Source organism: Xiphophorus hellerii, chromosome 24, assembly GCF_003331165.1.
Source record: "Xiphophorus hellerii strain 12219 chromosome 24, Xiphophorus_hellerii-4.1, whole genome shotgun sequence".
Classification (NCBI taxonomy): Eukaryota; Metazoa; Chordata; class Actinopteri; order Cyprinodontiformes; family Poeciliidae; genus Xiphophorus; species Xiphophorus hellerii.
In genome coordinates, this window is record NC_045695.1 from 7,813,023 (window position 1) to 7,829,463 (window position 16,441).

General features: G+C 41.1%; 3 protein-coding genes across 5 annotated transcripts; all 3 read right to left on the reverse strand.

Annotated features, from left to right (window-relative positions):
- Positions 1-11: 11 nt before the first annotated feature.
- retreg2 (reticulophagy regulator family member 2) lies at positions 12-6,891 on the reverse strand. The gene is made up of 9 exons (XM_032556554.1): positions 6,638-6,891; positions 6,174-6,277; positions 5,082-5,112; positions 4,747-4,876; positions 4,570-4,654; positions 3,882-4,019; positions 3,665-3,762; positions 3,057-3,192; positions 12-2,892 (listed from the first exon to the last, which is right to left on the reverse strand). The coding sequence occupies exons 1-9, from the start codon at positions 6,889-6,891 to the stop codon at positions 2,174-2,176; spliced, it is 1,695 nt and encodes a 564-aa protein (XP_032412445.1). The 3' UTR covers positions 12-2,173.
- Positions 6,892-8,288: 1,397 nt separating this feature from the next.
- On the reverse strand, positions 8,289-12,177 carry prkag3a (protein kinase, AMP-activated, gamma 3a non-catalytic subunit). Of its 3 annotated transcripts, XR_004338289.1 has the most exons (13): positions 12,012-12,176; positions 11,883-11,922; positions 11,650-11,750; positions 10,493-10,574; positions 10,351-10,409; positions 9,977-10,037; positions 9,835-9,889; positions 9,618-9,744; positions 9,318-9,483; positions 9,193-9,230; positions 8,957-9,103; positions 8,683-8,874; positions 8,289-8,458 (listed from the first exon to the last, which is right to left on the reverse strand). XR_004338289.1 is itself a non-coding variant. In XM_032556603.1 (12 exons), exons 1-12 carry the CDS (start codon positions 12,027-12,029, stop codon positions 8,758-8,760), a joined length of 996 nt encoding a protein of 331 aa, XP_032412494.1. In that variant the 5' UTR covers positions 12,030-12,177; the 3' UTR covers positions 8,289-8,757. The 3 variants fall into 3 exon arrangements, 2 of the variants coding, with proteins under 2 accessions (XP_032412494.1, XP_032412493.1); XM_032556603.1 differs by having other exon boundaries at positions 8,289-8,874; positions 9,992-10,037; positions 12,012-12,177; XM_032556602.1 differs by having other exon boundaries at positions 8,289-8,874.
- A 434-nt stretch (positions 12,178-12,611) lies between these two features.
- On the reverse strand, positions 12,612-16,197 carry cnppd1 (cyclin Pas1/PHO80 domain containing 1). Its single transcript, XM_032556600.1, has 8 exons — positions 16,135-16,197; positions 15,592-15,694; positions 15,259-15,340; positions 15,052-15,172; positions 14,803-14,931; positions 14,645-14,706; positions 14,343-14,460; positions 12,612-14,247 (listed from the first exon to the last, which is right to left on the reverse strand). Exons 1-8 carry the CDS (start codon positions 16,195-16,197, stop codon positions 13,633-13,635), a joined length of 1,293 nt encoding a protein of 430 aa, XP_032412491.1. The 3' UTR covers positions 12,612-13,632.
- Positions 16,198-16,441: the final 244 nt, after the last annotated feature.

Here is a 16,441-nt window from a genome sequence, read left to right on the forward strand (position 1 = left end):
GTATAGAAATCTTTAAACATTAAACTTTTATTTCCATCATTAGTAACAAAATATCAAACTGAACCTCTTTTCACCTGAAGCATTCAACGGTTTGTTGTTTTGTTTTTCTTTTCCATCACAAGTTGTGCAGTACTTTGTCTGAAGACAAGGAGAACTTGAACAGAGTGCTGTTTTTACATGCAGAAAATACACTTCCCATCTTTTTTTCTTTTGCATTTCTACACTATTAGCAACTGGGAGAAAACATATCAGAGATTAGTAGAAATACGATGCACTACTACTGGTCAGGAAACGGAGACACATTCCGCTGTGTTACGATCGCTTTTGTACAACCTGAGTCGGATGCCGAGTCGTTTGTGAAAGCAGAGAAGGCCCCTCCGTACGGACTTGATCATTTCTGAGCAAATTGTGGTAGCAATTCCCAAGCCGTTACAAGAAAGGGAGAAAGAAAAAAAAAAAAAAATAGCCGAAGTCCCTGAAAACAAAATTTTCCTACATGCGTGATACACCGCATGCATGAACAGTAATAGTGACAGCTATACACATGTAGGGCCTATATAACATTTTTTTTCAGTCACAAATGGACGAATTATGTACAGATGGCAGAAAAAAAATAAATCGCATCCTTCTTCTGTTTCGCCACGCATGAAAGTCACTTGTGTGCCATTTCTATATTCATAACATCCAATAATGTCAAAGCTGCAATTTTCAGGCAACAAGTCACTAAGAAAATTGCTTCTTTTTTTTTTTTAACGAAAATGCAGAGGTTCAGTAAGGGATTCATGTAATTTTCCTACAATTTACATCTGGATGTACACTGTGCCGTTAAAACACCTATATACAATCAATATGGTAGCCAAAGGGATAAAAAAAAACTTTCAGTCTTTCTATACTAGCTGGCTGTTCATTTAAATAATTTATAGCATATATTAATAGTTATAAATCTAAATCCATCATTTTTACCGTCTCACAAACTTACGCTCGGACGGATTCAGCTAGTGAGCTGCTGTAATCAGGAGCCAGATTCTGGTTGCCAGGCAAACACAACCCGTAACCGATAATCCTTCATTCAAGTTCTGCCTCCTCAAACATTCAGGAGGAAACCGACACAAACCTCTACTGCACCGTCTGAACCAGGGGATACATTTGTGGTTCAGGTACACTCATCATGGGAAGCAGTTTCATTAAACTCCATAGTTCCATAGGTCAATCACGGTGGTGGCAGCATCATGGTGTGTTTTCATTGCCACTGGAACTGGTGCTTGGACAAAAAGAATGAGGACAGGACTAATGAAAAGTAACAAACATCCAGGTGTGTCCACGTAACGGGAATCAACTACAGGGCAAATTTAAATACGTTTCTAAGCAAAGCAATGCGTATGTTTATGTAACAACATGGATATTGGCGTATTAGTGTCTCATTTATTGCAGCAGTTGAGAAACGGGCTACGCAGAAGCAATTTTTTGATTTTTTCCCCCCTCCATGACAATCACTTTAAAAAAATATAAACGTGGATTAGAAAAAAATCTACAAAAAAATTCAAGCTTCTTCCTGTTCTCTTTAAGAAAAAGAGAACAGTAGTGTGATTCTAACTTCACAAAAAGAACAAGACTGACAAAACTCTTTCCCATGATGAGTAAACCTCTGACTAGCACTGTATATCAAGGGGAACATTTAGGGATTTTACCTGAACATGTTATAAATTTAAACTTTTCTACAAAGTGCTGGCTGCTTCCCACCTGTAAGACTGGAACAATTTTCCAACTTGAGCTAATTTAATGCCAGACTTTGCATCAATTACGGGTTAATCAGAACCAGCTTTTAATTTTTAAATTAAAGGATATTGGGAGTAGCAAAGAGAATAGAAGAAGTTCGACTGTAAACACACTAGAATGGGTAATTCTTAAATAAAATATCCCATTATATGTCCCCTTTAAAAGGTACAGTAGAGTTTTGTTTTACTGAATGGAGTCTCACTAGTAAACTGCAGGACTAATGCATTTATATATATATATATAGATAGATAGATATACATATCTATATCTAAATATATATATATCTATATATATATATATAGATAGATAGTGAGAGAGAGAGACATATATATTTGGGTTTTTTATGGATATGATGTACAAATAAAAACAAAAGCAGATGGAAGGGGGACCAGTGGGGCTATGACTGTGGTTGCTGAGGTGCGTCTGGATCTGCCCCCGCCCCCGCCCCCTCTGTGTCCAGACTCTCGTCCTCCTGCTCCAGTTCGCTTTGGTCCAAAAGCTCAAAGTCCTCTTCCTCAGTTGCTACTAGAGTGTCATCCGGGTACTCTTCGCCAGCTGCGCTTTCCGTTGTCGTAGCCCCGTCCTCCGGGTCTCTGTCCGGATCCGGGACTCCCACTGTAGTGTCGGCGGACTGGCTGGGTGACTCCAGAGCGCCCGGTAGGGTTTCAGTCGGGAGGAAGTCGGCCAGGGAGGGGTCCTCGCCGGAGCGCAGCAGCGCCGACAGTGTGTTCTGCACGACGGTGGAGATGGCCGTGCTCACTATCTCCTCGCTCAGAGCCTCCAAGGAGCGCTGCGTGCCCTGACTCACCGCCGCCTTCGCCTCCGCCTCTTCCCTTACCCCCGCTGCCGGCAGGGCACCCTCCTCGCCCCCCGGTGGCCGTCCGTGTCCGTTGAAATGCGTGTTCACAAAGTGCAGAGGCGACGCTAGATGCTGGATGAGGAGCGTGGCGGGGCTCAGCGGTTCCTTCTCCGACTGGCCGCCATCGCCCTGAGCTCGCGGGGGGAAGTGAAGCAGACTGTGCTCTATGGAAGGGAACTCCTCAATGGAGGGGAACTCAGGAAGATCCCGCAGGTAGGCCTCCTCCGGGTCACTGTGGAAACTCTGCTGGTCCAGGTCTGGATCAGAGAAGTGACACAAATCTCTCACTACTTAATAGAATTCTACCAACCTGATTTTTAGTTCCTCCTTAGAAGCAAACATATCTTTCTTTGTCAGAATAATTGACTTATTAATTAATTACTAAAATAATTGCAGAACTGACTGAAGGAGTCAGACTTACCTTCAGAGAAATCAGTTAGTTGAGGCGTGGTGGCTCTAGAGACCGGGAAGCCTCCGCTCTCCAATATTGACGCTTCTTCATCCGACAGTTCAGAGTCTGTGATGGCCATTGCCAGAGCTGTCGTTTTCACATCCACCTTGCAATAACACGAGCAAAAAAAAAAGAAAAAGAAAAAAAGTTAGTTGAAGTTTAAACGTGAATCTCGTCTTCGCCTTAAACTTTTGACGGAAAAAAAGAAAATACTTCTTCTGTGGTGACGCCGGGTTGCAACATCAGTGAGACTTAAAGTAAATGAATCCAGGAGCTCAAACAACTGCTAAGCACTCTGAATCTGATCTAGGAAGAATCCTGAAACTAATTACAACACATGACACCTTCACACACCTTCCAGGTGCAGGAATGTAGTAGTACTTGAAACACTCGAAATGAAGACACTCACCATACCCCTAAATTTCACAATTGAGTTGATTTCAGCATAAAATATATCCAAGTTCCAATTTTCTCCTGCTTTCTTCAACAATCCTATATATATATACATATATATATATATATATATATATATATGTATATATATATATATATAGCTTCTGTGTAGTATGAGTCCATACCGTTGGAGCAAAGCAGGACAATTCTTCCTCCTCTTCCTCGCTCTCACTTTCTGTTTCTGCTCTGGGCTCACCCCCCTCCTCCAGCTCCTTTTTTACCTCTGTGGAAAAAGTATTTAAACACATAAATGCAATAAATAATATATGATACTCTATCAGAAAAGAGTAAAAAAAAAAGAAAAGAAAAAAAGTTAACCGCTACATTGTAACAAACACTCACTCCTCTTGTCGTGCTTCCGGTGCTCGGTGTCGCCCTTCATGCTGTAGTCCAGTTTCATCAGGATCGGCTCCAAGCCGGTGTACATCCTCTGGATCAGCTCATGATACACCACCAGGGGCCACAGCAGCACGCTTAGGGCTGAGAATAGGCACACATGAAGAAAAAACATTCACAGATTTATTTTTAAAATGGCTTTCTGCACAAGATGCTGCAGAGAAGGGAGGGAAATGCCAACAGCGCCTCCTGAATTTATAACAACCCCTGATAAAGCCAAGTAAGCAGCCTCTTATTGATTTGACTGTGCAATTAAGGCAAGTGGATATTTTCACAAAGCTTATGAAAACTGACACACGTTTTAGTTTGAAGGCATGTTTGCTTGTTTCTCCATTTAGAGGAGAAGATACGAAATAGGACCTCTGTCATATATGACTAAAGTTCCTAAACACTCTCACAGTGGGTTTCTAACACATCTTTACCAGGGGTGAAAATAAAAGTTGACAGACATGTATAATAAGTGATCTATAAGGAAATCACAGTTTAAAAGCTGCATTGTACACATAATGGGTTTTTTCTATTAACAGGATTGTTATCAACACTGCATTTGCTCATTATCCTGCAGGCGGTTCGTCACGACAACCAGACAGCTCGACTGTGTTTCTGCATGACAATTAGACCCAAAATGACTCACCTATGATATATGAAATCATGATTCCTGGCACATAATGTCCAACCAGAGAGAGTACAAAGCAGCCGCTGCACATCATCACACAGAACTGGGAAGCAGAAAAATGATTTTATAACCAACGTTTTTATAATTATTTACACAAATTCCCTTGGTTAAAATGGACTGAGTGTCTGTGCGCACCCTTCCATGGTTTCTGCGTTTGTACTGCAGCGTCTCCTGCAGATACAAGCAGCAGGTCAGGTAGCTCTCGGCGAGGTGGTGGCTGAGCTCCGGGACGCTGAGCAGATGATGCTCCGAACTCAAAGTTGGGCTTTAATTGAAAAAAAAAGAAGGCGTGCAAAGAAAGAGGAAATTAACACCTGTGCAGAAAATAAATCTGCCTTAACCTGCAGCCTGAAATATAAACGAACTAAGCCATCATCTTCATGCACTGACAGAAGCGGAGGACAAAAACGAAAAATTGTTTTCTAAAAGGAAAAACTGAAAACACACAGAAAATGTGATTTTAAGCAGACCTTTGTGCAGGTTCAGCCTCAGCATGTTGGACTGTAGGGATAAAGAAGAAACATGAAAAATGTCTTAATTTTACAGATAGGTGCCTTCGAAGTTAGTTTTATCCAGATTTCTTATTTTCAAATCAGAAATCAAGAATCATTCCTTTATCTTAGTACAACGCTGCCTTAATCTGGTGCATTTAATATGATTCATTGTTAGATAAATAATTTATTTTTAACAAACACACTTCTTAAATACAATTACACTAAAGTCACAGTGGTGGACTCACAATGCTCTTCAAAGGACTCTTTTAAATCCAGTCATAGGGTGTCGGTTTAAGTCTCTAAGCTTTCACACTTATTCCCCCCCTCCACCCTCAACTTCTTCCTGATCACAATTATCGAGACTTTATGAACTCAAATTAAAGCTGGACATTTCAAAATCAGGATTTTAATTTTTGTCTTGCATGCTTTTACTACATGTTTCTCTCTTTTAGATATGGGAATTAAGTAACTACAGTGGATTACAAGCATTAACTACTGGAAAGGAAAAACTTAAAAAATGATGACAAGTCCCAGTTAATTAGTTTGCGCAATGATCCCATCAATTCTTTGCGCTTGCATTTTTTTTTTTACTTTCGAACACTTCTGAGGTGCAACCATGGCAAGGAAATATTGTTTTTACAGCTGATTAGCCACTCCAAAGTTAAAAAAACCCACATTTTTTAAAACTTGAACCACAACCTTAACTTCCAGAGGAGTTGAAAAGGATGTTTCATGCATTGATCAGAATGGGCAAGGATCATATCTCTAACGTCTCTCTTCCACAATACATGAGACTCTCATACAGATCCTTCCAACCCACAGCATCACCTTCCATACTCTTGAAGACATGTGGATGATATGAGTTTCGACAACATTTAATTGAGATGATACAAATTCTATCACCACGAATTTTCCTCAATGTGAAAAATCTGGACCCCTGACATCCGCCTGAGGTTCCAAGCCATTACCCAGATAAATTATTGCCTTGTGGAGTATGAACACAGTGAAACAGCCTAGAACCAGGTCCAAAAGACCGCCAGTAATAACAGTAGTTACACCTGAGCTCACCTGTAATGATGGGTAACTTGGGCTTCCATCTCTCCAGCAGCATCAGGCCCAGCAGGGACACACTCAGTAGGAACAGGGGCCGCAGGGAAGTGGAGGATAGGAGCCTGTGGAGCCAAAAACAGATCCTTATAACTTGCTGATGCATTAACGATGTCGGTGCCCAGCGAGTCTGACACGGACAGCTGGTCCACAGCTCCGACACGCAGCAGGACAAGAAATGTCTGTTTGAGCAGCAGCAGGTGTTTCATTAGGAAACAACTTATTTATTTACTCAACAGACACGGCTAAAGCTTTCCGTGCTAACTGTATTTAAATTACAAGCTAAGTTAGCATTAGGCTAAAGACGTGGGATTAGCTAACTTCACTTGACATTTATTCGTGCTACCTACGCTGACACCAGCTTAAAATGCGATTAAAAGATGTTTTATTGCTAAAACGTGGATAAACAGAGACTCATTCGTTACCAGAATAAAGTGTTAAGAGTCAGGGCGGCTGAGACGCTATACAGCGGCCTCTCCCAGACCAGCAGCCTCTGCACCCACAGCAGCAGGGGCTCGTACGGCGATAGCCAAGCTTGGAGACATTCCCGCAAGCGGTCGAGCTCCGGGTTCCCGTCCCCGCACGCCTGCTCCGAGGTCCCGGCAGGGAACAGGTCCTCCAGGCCGACGGAAGAGGAGGTTAACAAGGGGCGTTTTGTGGCCTCCTCTCCGCTCGCCATGTTTTTCCCCCACTTTTGTTATGTTGTTTTGGAGATCACGGGGTATATGGAACGGTCGCTGTCAAGACAACACGCTAAATGAAAAATTACAGCTTCCGAATGACTCCTTCAAAATAAAAGACGCTAAAGCTAAACTTAAGAAAAGGTTCTTATGCTGGCAAGATGCTTTAAACGTATACAAATTCAAAAGTAAATCTACGGAAGATACGGAAGAGGATTAGGGCCACTGAAAAAAAAAATTATGGCCCAGAAAAAAAAAAAAAAATCTCTGAATTCTCATGTAAAAAAAAAACAAAAAAAAAACATCAGTGTCTCGAAAAAATAATAATGAAAAAAATTCAATGTCCGGAAAAAAATTTTAAAAAAAAATTCAGTGTCCCAGAAAAAAAAAAAAAAATTCAGTGTCCCAAAAAAATAAAAAATAAAAATTCAGTGTGCGGAAAAAAAAAAAAAAATTCAGTGTCCCATACGGAAGAGGATTAGGGACAACGAAAAAAATTATTCCGACTTTCTTCCATTAATAAAATTATGGAAGCAAAACAGCGTTTATTTACTTACAAATTTTAAAACAGATATGTTTTTTTTTCTTCATAAATTCCAAAACAAAAGGTTAATTGGTAAAATAAATATGCGTTACACATTTTCTTGCTGATATAGATACCATGTATTTAATTGAAATTATATTATTAAATAATCACAAAAACTATTATTATTATTATTATTATTATTCCTTATTTTTCTGTGGCAGCAGTACGTGTGGATCTAAAACATGTTTCTTATAATTAGCAGAAATATATTGAAAATTATTTGGACAACAAAAGCAAGATGAATATTTTACATATCACAATTTATTAATTAATAATTTGGCAGTTTGAACCCAGGTAACAAATTTAATTCGACTTTTTTCGTACTACAAAGCAACAACGGCACCAGAAAGTTATTAATTAATTAATTTGTTTTTATTAAATTTCCATCTGGGATTAATTGTTAAATTGACTGAAAATAAAAAAAATTAATAAACACTCAAATATATCACGATGTAATATTCTTTCAAGCAAATGGATCGTTGACATTGTGTTTGATTCCCATTTGCTCAAAAACACCTACTTCCGCTGTAGCTTCTTATCATTTCAACTTGACGTCCTTACGGTGGGAGCACAGATGGGCGGCGGCATCATCAGCGTCATCACAGATAAGGGGAAAAAAGGTCACGTGCTTCTTGTTTACCGTGTAAAGTGGGGAAGAGAGTGGGTTAAAGAAAGCAAGAGTGAGGCACCATGCGGTCAGGGTTCCTGCTGGCTGCTTATGACAAAGCAATAAGTCAGCGTGAACATGTCACAAACCCCGATTCAATAAAATAAAAAAAATAAAATAAAAAACACACGCACACAGCTAGATCTGTTCACGTGTATTTAATACAAACACAGGATTACAGCGAGTAAACATATTGATCACGTTGTGCAAACTGAGTCAGTGTGGGGAGCCTCATGAGAAATGGGATTGGAGACACTCATCATCTTACTGTAAACGGCACAGCCTGGTAATCTCCTCTCCTTTCATTCATCCTCTAAAAGACACAAATCAACATTGCAAACTACATCTGGTGCATCCCAAACATATTCATACCCTTTGAACGTTTCTATATTTTTCACCTTAGAAATGTAAACATCATCTTAGATCACTTCTGAAGGGGATTGAATAAAGACCATACACCATAGTTATGGTAACTAAGTAAGATGGTGGACGGTTGTTGCTAAGAGTGGAAGGGAGTGGAACGACGTCAGAGCGTACCTGCACTTGCACATTGCCAGACGTCAAGCCTGCAAAGGCAGAAAAGCAGAAAAGAGGAACTTCTTTTATTTCCTCCTAGGATAGAAGAGCATCGATTCCTGCAGGTGTAAGGACCAAAGCCTGCAGGAGGTCAGACAGAGAGATAATGCCCTTCACAACGTCCAACCTGTCCACCAGAACCAGCCGGTGGACCTGGAAGAAGAAGAAAAAGTTGTTTTTTTAAACACCTGATCGACTGACCTGATGGCAAAACACAAGCCTAAACAACACGAACCTCTGCTTTAACTATCCGATCTATGACCGTTTCTAAAGATTCATCTGGATAGCACTTCATCACACCCTCAACGCAACACGTGCGTCCGCGAATGGCTTCCTCCATCGTCATGTCCAGGTTGTTATAGGTCTTCTGGGCTGCCAGATTCTGTTATGGAAAAAAAAAGAAGTCAGCAAACAGTGGTCCAGAAAGGCCGAAATCAGAGCCTTAGATCAAATCTTTTCTGCTGTACTCACGATGACATCAAATCTGGAGTAGAGCGCCACCACTTTGCCTGTGAAAACAAGCAGCTGAATGCTGATACAGTCTAAAGAGCCGATAATATCAAGGAGATGTAAAATGTTGGCTTTAAAAAGCATACTTTGCCCATCCACCACAGGGAGCGCTGACACTCGCCGCTCCACAAATATGGACAGGGCTTCATAAAGCGATGATGTTTGGTGGACAGTAGCAATGTTCCTGAACGTCCCTATGCCCAGCTCCTGGACCGGCCTCTTTAGAAATGCAGGCTTGGGCAATTTTTTTTCCTGAAAATACATCCGGAAACTATAAAGTAGTACAGTGCTGTGAAAAATATGTTTTTGTCCCCATCCAGAGTCCTTCTGGTTTTGTTGTTTTATTTCAGAAAATAACAGCAATAATGCAGAGAGAGCTAACTCACAAATATGTGCAGGAACTTGAGGATTCGCTTGTGAGTCAGGATGTGGAGAACGTTTCCCGACTCCGGGTCGATGACGGGCAGTCTGTGAATCTTGTATCTGAGTAAGGAATAGATGGCATCGAAGAGGCTGGACAGGAAAAGGGGACGCAAGAGAGGAATTTGATGCTCTGCGGAAAAGTCCGTGAGAATTTGCTCTAAGAAGAGTTTTTGTTTTCACCTGGCCTGCGGAGAAATACTGATAAGGAACTGAGTTGGAGACTTTAAGTACACATCTAGATTAAAAAACAGGGAGAGCTCAATTTGATATTCAGCGAGATTGTAGCTTCAAGATAATGTTATTGTTAGTGGTTGTTATTTACTTTGAAGGGAATCACCTCTCCACGTTTCAATCTTATGGCTCTCCAGTCCATACATTTGGACCTTTGGGAGGAAACAAGAGCAAATAAGTAATGCTAACTCTGTTTCCCGCTCTTCCCTTTATGCAACTTTGTTTTACTCTTTGCGCCCGTCTTTACAGTCCCAGAGTTGAGATGCAATAATGTAAAATTACAATCATCAATTTAAAAAGTAAAAATTACGATCCAAGAACAGAAAACATAAGTTTAAAACAAACACTAACTCAGCAGTTAAATATCAAGTCCTAATTTGTAGATAATGTTTGTGTAAAACGGTGACAAACAACAAAACCTCCACCAATGTTGAGTTACTAAAGTTGTCGTATATTCATGCTCACCATTGGTGACTTGTAATAACAATGGAGTATGTTGATGAAATCAGTAATAGTCAGCATACCTGTGGAAGAAACGGAGTTACACCCCTGTTCTTACACAAACCAACAGTAAGCAACTCCGTAGACGGGGAAACACAGGCCTTACCCACAAATCTCTGCAACTTGCTGTCCCAGAGCGGCGCAGCCCTCAAGCCATTTGCCACCAGGGCAAAAAAGGCCTTTTTCACCTTTGGAGACAACAGAACCAAAGTCAACAGAAGGTTTGAAAGAGGTGGCATAGAGTGTGAAGCCAGATACCAGCATCACAGCTTAGCTTGAGCAAATGAAATACTTTTATTCCTCAGATCTTAATCTTAATGTGCTGCTTCGGCTGTCAGAACAGGAAAGAAGAATGCGGTCCAACCTCCCTGGGCTGGAATACCTGTTCACGGATGCTAAGCGTTGATGAACGTGAAGCAGCGAAATAACTGGATTTTAACTCAGCAGTTTACTGGAAAGCTAAATAGTCAAGCACTTTTTAGTTAAAATGGTACCTGAATGTTAGAGTTTGTATAGAAACAGGGATAACAGGTTTCTTTAAAAGCATAATATTATGATATTGATAAAGAATTGATAAACGTCTCCTGTTTTGGTTTGGAATAAAATGTTCAGTGTTCCCAGCTCATTTGCTAATATGGAAATGACAATCTGTTATTACTATTATTATTATTATTATCATTATTGTATATGGAGTAGCTCTTTTTCTAGACTTTTGTTTACATTTTGTTGTCGATTATTCCCTCTGATTTTGGATGCTGTGCAGCTGGAAGGATTTTCCCTCTTTTTTTAACTTTCAGACAGTTATATGATATATAACCATGGCAACAATGGTGGCAGACAGAGATTTATAAGGGAGCAACAAAAGCAAATGAGGTGGATTAGAAGTGCTTGTCAACAACTGATGCTGTCATCCAGGACATTTTACTGCAACCTGAACACTGAGTAACAAGATTGTTACACAGCAACAGACTTCAGTCAGAGGCCTCTTCAGTTTAGCTGCAATACTGACTGCTACTGGAAATCCTTCCTGCCCACAGCATCCTCATCCACAACGTTTTGAAGATACTTGGATAATATGAGTTTCAAGAACATTTAATCTTCCTTTGGAATGAATAAAGGATTTTTCATTGAATTCTAAGGATTTTGAGCTTTATGCAGTTCTTAAGCACCCTGATATCAACAAAATCTAACTTTATACGTTATATACGCTTCAGATTGAGAAGCCCTTGCGTCCCCGTTTCTACTGGAAAAGTCTACGCTTACCTGTAATGTTGTATCAAATATGACCAGTTTACAGCTGATTGGAATGGCGTCGTAGCAAGTGTGACTTTTCATGAAGTTCAGGTAGACCGTGGTATCAGCCTCTAGGAGAACCCAGCAGTTCATCAGCACGGAGACAGACGCGTGCATACAATATGTGACGCACTACACATACCCCGAAATATACAAATGCCTGCATGTGCACAACTGCAGTAGAGCAGTCCTTGTAAACGTACCTCGTTTCTTCACCTTCGGCTCCTCTGGTGAACACGACACCTACAACACAACGCAAGTATTTTCTAAAGACCTTAAAATCCAACCTCTGTAAATGATCCCTTTCATCGGCAGCTCAGTAACAAACAAACCTGTGAAAGAGGCTCCATTATCCTGCTTGTCCATGGGAAAAAAAGCAGGTCTCGAATGACAGGGACTGTTTGGTTTGTTACCCCTTCCTATAAACCAGTTGGGTCTATATTAGGAGCTGCAGAGTGATATGTGTTTGGCTGGTGGCGGCGGAGGAAAGGGGGGAGGGGAAGAGAAAAGGAAGCTGGCATGGGTTCAAGAGGAGGGACTGTCTGGTTTATCTCAAATCTAGACATCTGCTTTCTTGTCCTTCAGGACATTGTGTCCTTCTGCTCCCATTGTCTCTCCTGGATGACCTGCGTAATTTGAGAACATTTATTGAGCAGGGTGTGTTTATTACATGAAATCATGTAAACCACCATTGAGATTGCACCGTTTAGCTTTCAACTCTTCTGACACTGTAACAAGGTTCCCAGGAAGAGAATCAAGCCCACAGCATCACACATCACAGCTCCTCCACCTTACTGCACCAGTAGGACTCAGGTTACTCACGTCATCTCATCAGCTCTGACGACTTTAAGTCGCTACAAATACACTGCTTTATATAATAAACGCTGGAATATTAAGAGTTCAACTTCAAATAAATGCAAAGAAAAATAAAACACTTTTTATAAAAGCATTTATTAATTATGGGTTCATCCTTTTTTTTTTTTTTACACCATTTACAAAATTAAATGTTTTTCTGCTCCAAAATTTATCAAATCCAAACCTTGAATGTATTTTTCCCCCATTTCTTGCTTGATTGCACATAAAAATACGTTTTTCTTTTTCCATGGTGTTTAAATGGAAACAAAGCAGCAATAAAATAAGAAAAACAAGTGGTGTATTTCAGCAAAATGTGCAAATTCCAGGTTGCATAAAAAAAACAACACTTCAGTTAGCCTTCTAACATGTTGGACACAGAGGCAATAAACCTGCTACAAAACCCATAGAGGCCAAATCTTCCAACACTGACCTTCAACGGGGATTATTACCAACATGAAATATGGTGCATAAGAGAAGGAAACGCTAAATATTGTAGAGGAAACAGCATGTCTTTAATCTCAATGAAACAAGTGACAGGTGCATTTGGATATGCAGATAAAGCTTCCACTCAGTAGTCTACTTCCACTTTTTGACACTTTCCTCTGCAGGTACTGAACCCCCACTACTTACCCTGAACAAAACAAATCAGTGCTTGCAGCAAATTTGACCAAAATCTGACCCAAACTGATACAGGAACAAACAAATGGTAACACAGAGTACGCATGAGCAAAGTGAAAACTTAGGAAACAGCCCATGCTGGTTAAATTCGTCCTCCTTGTAAAGCTAGTAAAATAAGCGCTCGCTGGAAAGCTTTCTTGTAGATATGCTTAGCAACCTTTAAACAAATACGCTAACCTCCCCGATCAGACACCATCTTTTGTTTTGTTTTTTTTGTCATGTATTAGTCAAGACATTCAGAAGAAATCTTGTTCATCCCAATATGAAAAAGCAGATTTGTCACCCTTAAGAGCGCCTCAGTAAAAATAAAAGTGCCACTTTGCGTCTGCATTCGTAACAAGATGACAGCGGTGAGTCATGAAAACAAAAGCTTTTACGGTTTCCAGGGATGTTTCCAGTATGACAACGGGTGACGCCTCTCTAGCCGGGAACAAGCAGAGCCTCAGGTCGGCACGGCAACAGATCTACAGTTGGAAACGCCCCAAAGTGTGAGTCCAGACTTGATCCTGCGGCTCCCATCAGGCCGGAGGAAAACCACGTTGACTGAGAATGGGGTTTGACAGGACCGTGGCGAGGGAGTGCCGAGGTGTTTCGAAGCACACATTGAAGATGAGGAAGGTTTGGAAGACAGCCGGAACAGTCGAAGGAGGAAGACGGCCAGGCTCGGGGAGATTCCGCGTTGGGATTTTTGACAGGAGGCACGCGGCTCACAGAGGCCAGCAGAGAACCCCACAGACACAAAACAGAGTTTTTTGCAGACCCCATCGGGGAATCGTTCGGTCTGTGTTGCTGGCTGATTTCAAGCAAAGTGGTTTGGCCGTTCAGTGACTTATTGGTCAGAACACAACATGGCGGGCGGTGGGCCGGCGTGGCTGCTTCTGGGCTGAGACTGGGGGTCTGGAGGAGGCCGATTTCGTTTGGCGAAGGAGGCGCGGATTGGTCGCCTCTGCACAGACTGAGCTGGTGAACAACAGCACTGCTAGCAATAAGAACGGCTACACCAGTCAGATACACCAGGCTGAGCATACAGGACACCTAAAAACACACATGGGAAATCTAAATTTACTCTCTTTGCATTAAAAGCCTCTTCTGTTTTGACTCCACTGTTCCCTTCTAAACAGGTTTCTAACCTTTAGAAAGTGCTGATAGATGGCAGCGAGGGCGTGACTCCATGCGGAGTGATCCAGCAGCACACACAGGTCAGTGTAGGTGAACCAGCCACGTCTCATTCCTTGCTTCTCCGCAATGCTGCAAACAACAGTCACCCCCAAAAACTGTAATGAGTTCATGCTTCTGCAATCTTTACTCATGGCTCAACAAGAAGTAAAACATTCAAAAATGTCACAATAAATTCCAACCTAAACTGATATTAACTTTACTTACTGAGAATGACATTTTTTTTTTTTACATTTTAAGATTAAAATGTACACACCTTGTTTCCAGGTGCCGGAGTATATCAAAGACGTCCTTTGGCTCTGTGAAGAGGCTCCACTCCTGGGGAATAAAAACACAAATCAAGATAAATCATACATACAGAAAAACATGAACACACACAGAGACACACACACACACAAACCATGTCTCACTTACAATGGCATTCAAGAAACTCATTTCCAGGTTGTTGATCGTTTGGACGTCCAGTTTCCCAGCTGCTCCCCACTCATCATTGAAAACCTCCTCTTCCTCACCTTCGTCATAGAGGTATTTGCTGGCAACCATCTGGAAAACAATCAGAGAGAACATTTAAAATTGCCTTAAAATTCACACACGCTATTAATAATGCTACTTGGTATTTATAACGACACATGACCCCCCGCCCCCAGCCTTCGACGTGCATACCATCGAGATCAGGAAAAGGTCAGATGAGGAGATCTTTTGCAGGTACTCGGGGTTTCTGTGTCGGAGTCTTTCTATGTAAACCAAAGCCAGCATCATGGCACACGGAGAGATGCAAGCCTCCCTAAGCCAAGAGAGAAATATGTTTTAGGTCAAAACGACAACAGGCTGTAATACTTGGAAACAAGTGATATTATGGAAAGAACTAACCTTGCAACATGAGCAGCATACTTCTTCTGGAGCTTTCGGATTGGGCTCGGGGCAGACTTTTGGAAGATTTCAACAGCAATATCTGGAAGCACAAAATCAATATGATGGCCTCTAATGACATAAACCAACGTGCAATTGCAAAATAGCACACAATACACCTAACGTTATAATAATGTTAGAAAATAATGAGTTTTGAGATGAGTCGTTTTTGGTATTAGTTTAGACTCATCTAGATGTAGTTTGAAGAGTCCAGGTATTCCGGGGAAGACTAAAAACTCATGGTAGGTAAAAATATGGAATTTCCCTTTTGCGATGCTAAGCCTTAACACTCACCTGTAACAGGGCAAGAAAGGGCATCTAGTGAAACATCTTTGTCCAGGCCATAATACAGTCTTTTTCTCACTCGCTCGCTCAGTTTTTGGTGTCCAGGAAGAAACTGCAATAAGAGCATGAGCTATAATGTTTTATTCAATGCAAAATGACAAAAATCATCACTTAAAAAGCACAAAACCAGCTTAAAGTCGACATTAGCTGATAAAGCTAACGATTTAAAAACATATGTGTTCCCTTTACACCGCAGCAGTGTAGAGGAAGCTGTAACAATTAACCACAACCCAGACTCTGTCGCTAGTTAGCGTGCTAGGCTAACAGCTAATAAACACCCATTACCCGCTAAGAAATACCAGTTACAAGATTATGGCATCTTGTTTTTAATTTTATAGCAATAATTAGTGTTAAATTTGAGTCCAAACTTGTTGAATAGCAGTTTCGCAATTTTATCTCCTGCCATATAAGGCAATCCGCGTTATATGTCACTCACATCGGCAAGCTAACGAGCTTAGCATCTGCTAGCATGACTCTAGCTCATCGACATACCGTGAACTCCTGGAAGTCCGAAAACTGAAACGTGTTTTCATTAAATAACGCGTCGAAATCCATAGTTACTGTAAATTACACATCTGTAGGTTGAATTTGGAGGAGAAATAAAGTCTGCTCGGCCTGGTGCCTCCTCCCTCCCAAGCTTAACTTGGCTTGAAAACACGCCCTGACAGAAAACAGCCAGTGACGACTAAACCGCCTGGTGTTGTGTTTGCTTTCGTTTCAGGCAAATTGAGGAGTATCGACTGCAGGGGGCGCTGCGTACACAGGAGTACGGAACCCAGACCGTACAGAAATACTTCTT